Source organism: Octodon degus, unplaced genomic scaffold (assembly GCF_000260255.1).
Source record: "Octodon degus isolate 3935 unplaced genomic scaffold, OctDeg1.0 scaffold00240, whole genome shotgun sequence".
Classification (NCBI taxonomy): Eukaryota; Metazoa; Chordata; class Mammalia; order Rodentia; family Octodontidae; genus Octodon; species Octodon degus.
The window spans coordinates 113,544-121,720 of NW_004524816.1; the positions used below are offsets into that span (position 1 = coordinate 113,544).

General features: G+C 37.2%; 1 protein-coding gene across 1 annotated transcript in view; it reads left to right on the top strand.

Annotated features, from left to right (window-relative positions):
* The window catches only part of Ube2d1 (ubiquitin conjugating enzyme E2 D1), a 9,373-nt gene extending 1,466 nt beyond the window's left edge, over nucleotides 1–7,907 (top strand). Inside the window, exons 3-6 of the mRNA XM_023706134.1 lie at nucleotides 2,102–2,179; nucleotides 3,184–3,289; nucleotides 6,155–6,248; nucleotides 7,030–7,907. Of these exons, the coding sequence (XP_023561902.1) occupies nucleotides 2,102–2,179; nucleotides 3,184–3,289; nucleotides 6,155–6,248; nucleotides 7,030–7,075 (324 nt within the window). The 3' untranslated portion in view covers nucleotides 7,076–7,907. The remainder of the gene's footprint in view (nucleotides 1–2,101; nucleotides 2,180–3,183; nucleotides 3,290–6,154; nucleotides 6,249–7,029) is intronic.
* Nucleotides 7,908–8,177: the final 270 nt, after the last annotated feature.

Below are 8,177 nucleotides of genomic sequence, written 5' to 3' on the forward strand. Positions count from 1 at the left end.
CCCCCCCCAAAAAAAAAGTTAAGCATTAACTGCTCCTTTCAATAGACCAGTAAAAACCAGCAGTACAATAAGTAGCTTATTTTGCTGCACATCACTCACTCCCTCCTCTCCTAAAGGAGCTTTATCTACACAGTAATGGAGTTCTTAAGCACATTGCCTTCTGTTTCATTTAAAACAATAAAAATTTACTGAGTTTCAAAACAAGATTGTTGGAGAGTTATCTTAAATTGCTAAATTGTTCAGTTGTTACATTAAAGAGTAAAAGTGCAACGTACAGGATATATTGAAAAATACAATGAATGTTTTAAGTTTCAAAAGGTATTAACAGTAAAAGTCACATGTCCATGAAGCCCTCTCAAAGTACACCCCCTGTACTGGAACACACTTAGCTCTGCCAGTCCTCTTCCCTTGAGTGCATTCACAGGCTTTTGTGCCTGCCTCAGTGTCATGAATTGATGCAGAACATGCGACTCTCCTAGTCATTTTGGCTTTGGACAAGAGCCAGAAGTTGCAGGTGCCGGGTCTGGTGAGTAAGATGGATGAGGACGCGTGCTGATGTTTTTACAAGCCTTTTTTCCTCAGCTGTCTCCCACTGAATTCCAATCCCACCTCATAAAGATGCTCACAAAGAGGACTTCTGTGACTGCTTGAGGAAGTGGCAGGCACGATGGGATGAGTGTGTGCAGAAAGAAGGGAGGTGTGTGGGGCAGGGATTAATGGCACTGTGTCTTATACTGTAATAATTTTTTAAAAATTTAAACATTTGCCATATACTTTGATCATTCTTTATATAGCAATTTCAGTAAGAACCTACCTATTTCTACATGTTTTTTATTACTTACTAAGAACCATAAATGCCGTCATTAAAGGCCTCCCCTACCATTTGTTACATTTGTTTGTTTGTTTTACTTTGTGTTTTTGTATTTTAGGGAAGGGAATACAGGGTGTTCAGGGTCTCACTGTTAGATCGGACTCCTAGTGATCCATCTGTTTACAGCCTCCCAAGAGCTGGGATGACAGTCCCATGCTATCATGCCCAATCTCATTTGCTGTCTCAGTGCCCCAGTGGTGGGGCTGGCATGATAAGCCAGCCCTCTTCCCCTACCATTTCAATGCTAGCCTTTCATAAATATTTCTTAGGTAAATACATAGTAAATAACCACCATTGTTATTCATGCCCTCTCTTATTTTAATAAACATGTACTCTTAGATGATCTGCATAATCATTTGAATATGTAAGCAGACCATATTTATCATAGTAATTTGCTTATATTTTCTACATTCCTTGTCATTTTTTATCAACTAGAATTAAAAAACATATAGTAAAAGTAACTATACAGTACAGTCCTCTACTACATAAGTAGAAACTAAAGTAAAAAGTCTTTGCTTTTGTTACCAAAATATTAGTATCACAATATATTTAATTAAATATGAAGAGGTTAAAATAGAATTTTAGGTATGTTTTTCTATCGTTTTCTTTTTAACCTATCTTTGATTTAATTTTAAAAATGACCAAATTAAAAACTTCTAATGTTGATTTCTAATTTGATAGTTCCATGAATATTGAGTTTACTTCTTGGGATTTTTTGTATTTTCTACATTATTTCATAAACTGTTACTAAATAAAGTGTTGAGAGATAAATTAGGTGGCTCTTAGCCATTTCTTGGGCTGAGTTGGGTCTCTTCACTCATGGAGCCTGTCTGAGCATCAGAACTTACATTTTATAAGTGAAAAGGTAAGTATAGTACCAGGCAGGACCCTTTTTTATATTGATTACTGCTACAGAAAATTATCTTTTCTCACAGCAGTCTTCACATGTACTGACCTCATGAACAGATCTCTTTGGCAAATCACACCACTGTTTGTGTTTTTGTTTTATTTCAAACTTTATGATTGTTGAAAAGTCTCCTGCCTGTCTGCAAGGGGTGCCCATCTGTTCTCAGGGTCCCTGATTTGCACTCAGGACTCACTGGTTGTGTATTTTCAAACTGATAATATGTCATGAAAGCACTTAAAATAAGATGGCATTTTTTTCAAACCTAGTATTTGGTTAAATAAATGCAGTAATCAAGCGCTGATGCATCTGTCTTGTTATTGCAGCCTGATAGCGCGTATCAAGGCGGAGTCTTCTTTCTCACTGTACACTTTCCGACAGACTATCCTTTTAAGCCACCAAAGGTACTTTTATTCTTGTGATTGATGTGATTCCTGTGTCAGGGATTTTACTGTTTTTCCAGAGATGATTTCATGATATCAAGACCATGGGTACATTAGCATGCTCAAATGGTCCTGTAAAACCAGATTCAAAAATACGCTCTCGCTCAAATATTGTATCATGTATGTTTATAAAACAAAAGACCAACCTACTGTGTAAATTAGTTTCCTGCTCCCCCCTTTAAGTATATGTAATTTGGGAAGTTTTTATAGTCAGGAATCAAACTTTTCTAGAAGGGATTATCTTTGCAAAACCAAACTTGTCTTTTAAAATATTCAATAAACATTCATTGAACACCTACTTTGTCCTGCAACACTTGGAGATACAGAAGTAAAGATGTTGAGATAAAGACATGTTTAATGAGCTTATTTAATGAGCTCTAGAGATTTAGGAAGCAAATGATGGGGATACCACAGTGGAGAAGAATGAACAGGTCTGCCACTCAGGAAAATTATGTTAGAGGTTTTAAAACAACTGATTGAAAGCATATGTATGACACAGGACAGCAGTTCCTGGGGAAAATTAAGAATCTTGGTGGATGTGGTAGGACAGGCAGCAAGCTGAGGCCATGCAAGTTGGCCCTGAAGCAGGTCCAACACCCTGTGCTTAGAGCCAGGAGGCACTTCCAGATGTGACTGATAGTCACATGGACAGAATTACTTCAAGGTCTGATGAAACCCAAGTTAATTGCTCAGATGCCACTCTACCAGTCCTGCCAGGTGGGGTAGACTTACTTTGCATTCCAAAATACTTCTTAGTTCTTTGGGGGAAGCAATGGGGGAATGGAGTTATTTACTTGTAAATTGTCAGTTGCTAGAACTACTTATACCGCAAAGTAGGTACTCATTCAATTTACATAAATACATTTCTGCTCTAAGGCTGTGTAAAGTTGAAGATGTTTATCCTAGAGCAAATTTATTCTGTTGTGTTCATAACTCATGGATTGTCGCTGTTGTTTTATGTTTAGATTGCTTTCACAACAAAAATTTACCATCCAAATATAAACAGTAACGGGAGTATTTGTCTTGATATCCTGAGGTCGCAGTGGTCACCAGCTTTGACTGTATCGAAAGGTAATGTCAACCGCCAAAATTAGAACTGCTGATAACAGTGAGATAGAAAAAAAGCAGCACAAGCCTCTAGAGACCAGTGCTGTTAAGAGACCAATCAACTGTGCCTTCCACTTTAATTTTGTTTGGCTCTGATATTACTGTTTTATACTTGGCCTTTGAGGTATGTAGAATATGTGTGGACAAATGTAAATGATAAAAAGAGGAGGGATTTAAAATATTAGAAGTAGAAATTTAAGAAGAACTCTATTGACACCCTTTTAGCTTGGATTTTGTCTTTTTAAAAAGAGGAAAAGAGTGGGGCATGGTGGTGCACACCTGTGTCCAGCACTTGAGAGGCTGAGGCAGAATTACTGTATGTTGGAGACTAGCCTGGGCTACAAAGTGAGCTTAAGGCCAACCTGAGCTACATAGTGAGACCCTCTGTCAAAAAGACAAAAAGGAAAAGATATAGGATTAAAAAGCCTTGGGGTCCAGTTGTCCCATTCATTGAATTGAACTACCTATTGACAATAATGAACAAAACTTTATAGCTCTTTCTCTTCATCCAAAAAATCCCACCAGATTTGGCTGATAAATGTTTAGAAAGGAGAGACATCCAGTATTTTATACTTTAAAATAATGTAGTAAGATAGAATGTTAGTGTAAACTTTCAATAATGGCATTGTTACGATGACTGACATACAATCCATGCTGCATCTCAGCTTGCACAGCTGTATCACATTGTTCGCTAAATTGTCAGTTACATGCATTGGTCTTTGAAGCCACTTTGTTTTATGAACCAAACCTGCTTACTGGGCCAGCACTCTTGGTGTCTTGCGGCTTTAGTACAAGCGAGCCTGCCTGGTGGGGAATCCCATGGGGGCCAGAAGTCTGCCCCTGGAGTAACCACCCTTCCCTTCTCTGAAATTCAAGAAGGCTGCTCTCATAGAGAGTTCCTGTGGCATTTCTTAATTATTTAAATAAATGCTACCTGAATATGTACCTTTTAAAAATGACGAAGTTTATGTGAAGCCAGGTTTGCAGCCATAACCACTTTAAGTATTAGTTAAATCATATGTTCTCAGGACAGTTATTTATGACTGGAAGTTTTCTGACCTATAACACTTACTGTAAATGGTCATTTAGATTCCAGTTTACTTTTTTATATCTTTCACATAGTGAATCTGTTGTGCACTGAATAAAGAACGATTCCGTGTGAAATGATTATTCAAATTACTGTGCTCTTTCCTGGAATGGTGTCACAAATCAGTGTCCTTTGGTACATCAGCTAAGGTCTTATCATTTAAAAGGAATGGCAGCCAGCCAGATGCTGAGTACTTATCTTCTGCCTTTGGCAGATTTTTACAAAAAAATAATTAGCATCCCTGGCTTCTGGCAACTGTCCTTTGAGCATTTAGCCAGTTCAGGCTCCTGGTGTGTGGTGAGCTGGCTGTGAGCGCCACGTGCACGAGCTCTGGCTCAGCCTGCCTCAGGCCCCAGTGGGCACTCGGCAAGTGTCAGCTGCTGCTTTAGCCTAAGTCATTTGGCTTGACTGGGTAACAGTGGGATCAGGGCGAAGGCTCATAGCAGCAGGAACAGAGGGACGAGGAATTTCACTCTTCTGTTTTTATTTTTTGTCTTTTTGAGACAGGGTCTCATTTTGCAGTCAGGGTGGCCTTGAGCTCACTTTGTAGCCCAGGCTGGTCTGGAACTCGCAACAATCCTCCTGCCTCAGCCTCCTGAGTGCTGAAGTACAGGCATGCACCACCATGCTGAACTTAGTAATTTCACTCTTGCTTAGGAAGCTCAGACCTCACTGATTTATCTGTTTTTTACTCTTAATTCTACATGTGTTATTTTGCTACTTTATGTGAGTTTAGTCTGACTGCATTCCAAAGATCTAATTGAGCCCTGAAAACCTGTCCTCTCACTTTAATGTACAAGGCTTTGAGGCTTTAATGGACAGATGGAAAATGAGGAAGATGAAATACTTGGTTTTTCTTTGGCATTTGGCCCCATATCCCTTTTTTCTTATCGCCCAGTATTGGGACTTGAACCCAGGGTCTCGGGACGCTCCTCGAGTACTTCAGCACGGGCCCGCCCCGTGGCCCACACTTAGGGTAACCTGTGCTCTAGCAGTGCACTTCTGAACTAGAGAGAGCAGGAAAGGTAAAGGAGCATAGTATTGGAAGGAAGGCGTGAGTGGGAGGCTGTTCGGAGGTTCCGTCCGCTGCAGCGTGTGTGCGCAGCAGAGGAGAGGGCCAGGGGTGTGGCTCCCACCTGCAACTGTGTCCATCAGGGTCTTGGCTTAGGACAGCAACCAGTGTCCTGCAATTCGTTTATATTTAATATACAAGTTATATATTGATAGTTCACATTATTCTTAAGTGCATGTAACACAAATAAGGTACATGGAACAAAAGATCAAGAAAAAACTTGGAAATCTTCCTTTTGAAATAGTCTGTGCTTAACTAAAGTAAAATGCCATATAATGTCCAAAATGATTGAAACTGTTAATTATAATTTGATATTTTTGTAAAGCATTCTTTAGTTGAAAGGTTGTTAATACTACTTTATTTTTTTTATTTATTTTTTTGTGGAACCGGGGATTGAACTCGGGCCCTTGTGCTTGCCAGGGAAGTTAATACTACTTTAGAGGTTCACAGTTTTAAATAAAAAAATTTCAAATAGAGTAAAACTTCAAAAAATATTATTTTATCATATATTTTATAATAATTTTATAATTTTAAAAATCAGTATTAGCCAGCAAATATTTTCATTTTTTGTTACAATTTCACTACCTATATTTGGTAAAGTTATTTTCATATGTAACTTGTGTACAGTAGAAGGATCATTGCCTAATACAGTGTTCTCTTTTAAATCTAGTTTTATTGTCCATATGCTCTCTACTTTGTGATCCTAATCCAGATGACCCCTTAGTACCAGATATTGCACAAATCTATAAATCAGACAAAGAAAAGTAAGTGTTCATTTCTGTTAATTTCCAGTTGAGTGTATCTCTGTACAGTCTGCCAGGGATATTATCCTTATATTTTTAAGTACATTTAATTATGCTTAAATTTATCTTTTTAGTGAAGTAGACCTTTCTTTTTATAGAGAATTTTTGGCTTTTTCCATTTATTGTTTAGTAGTGCATGTGTAGCATTTGCACAATATCTACTTATAATTCTAGGCAGTGGATTATAAATGAAATAATTGAGTGAATGGAGATGGTTGTCTATTGTGTTCTTATCTCTTCCTGGGAAGGGAATTGAGCTCTTTACCTACTTGGACCAACCTTATTGTCAAGCTGCGTGAAAGCTACTTGACCATAGTTTATTTACACTTTGCAGATAATACCCAGAGTTGGCTTTCATAGATTTCTATTACAGGTTGGTTTCTATGTTTTGCTTTTTTATATTTTAAGTACATCTGTGTATGACTTTCCAGATAATTTGTGAGTTAAAAAAAAACCTTGAGCTTTCTATTTTATCCATGCAGGAGTCTTTGTCACACTTCCTCAGTGGTCTGTGTAGGTATGGTTATTGCCAGTAAGCGTGAGAGGGGCTGGGTGTGAGGTACATGCCTGTAACCCCAGCTTCGTGGGAGGCTGAGGCAGAACAATTCCAGGTTCAAGGCCAGTTGGGGCAACATGAGACTCCATCTCAAAAGGCATGAGAAGGTGAACATGTAGTTCTCATAGGCAGTACTTATGAAATGTTAGATTTGTATATTTTACTATGTTTTTTGTATGCCTACAGATACAACAGACATGCAAGAGAATGGACTCAGAAATATGCAATGTAAAATCAAAAAAACCTTTCCTATATAACAGAGTACTGTAAAATCTAGATTTTTTTCAACCTTAGCAGTAAATTGAGCACTATTTACTGTTTCATTGTATCATGAAACCCTTTGGTTTTTACCCATTTTAAATGTATTTCTGAAGCAAGACGAAAACTTCCAAAAATACCCTTCAGACTGTGATGAGAGCATTTATCGTTTTGTATGTATCAAGGAGGACATTTATCGTGGTTTTTAAGGGACTTGGACACATGCGTCTTCAGCTTACAAGATCTACAGTGCAGCTGAAAAGCAACCAAATTATTTTTTGCTGAAACTAGATGTTTTTACATAAGAAATACTGTATGTGTTGTCTGAGAAGTCGTCACTTTTATAAATCTGTATTCAGATTTCATTCTTTGTTAGCTCACTTTATAATTTGTATTTTTTTACTGTATAGACTAAATATATTCTATTTACGTGTATGTCAACTCATTATGTTTTTCCTGTGAACAGTATTGAAAACCCCAAACCGCTGATAATTAAATGAATTAACTGTGTCTCCCTTGTCTTAGGATATTCTGTAGATTGATTGCAGATTTCTTAAACCTGAAATGAACTTTACACTGTAATTCTCAGTATACTGATTATGGAGAAACACTTGTTTTGATTTTTGTTATACTTGACTTAAATTTATTAAAATGTGAATTAATTGCACTGCTAAGTAGGAAGATATGTAACTTTTATTTGTTGCTATTCACATTTGAATTTTTCTCTGTATAGGCAATATTATATTGACACCTTTTACAGATCTTACAGTAGCTTTTTCCATATAAATAAAATGCTTTTTCTACTATTTGTCTTGATTAATTAAAATTTGCTTATCTGTAACTAAGGATCAAACCTATAAAATTTCTCATGAAAACGAGATCTACCTTATTGGGTATTAATCACCATTACACTTGATACATCAGTTTGCTTTTTGTTAGCATCTCTTTACTGAATTGCCTGTCTGAGATAATTTGCCCTGGCCCCTTGCTATAGATGAGAATTTAAAAGAAGTTGGGGTTTCTTTTAGCACACATGTAAGATGGATTATTTTCAGAAGTATATTTCTAAACATTTA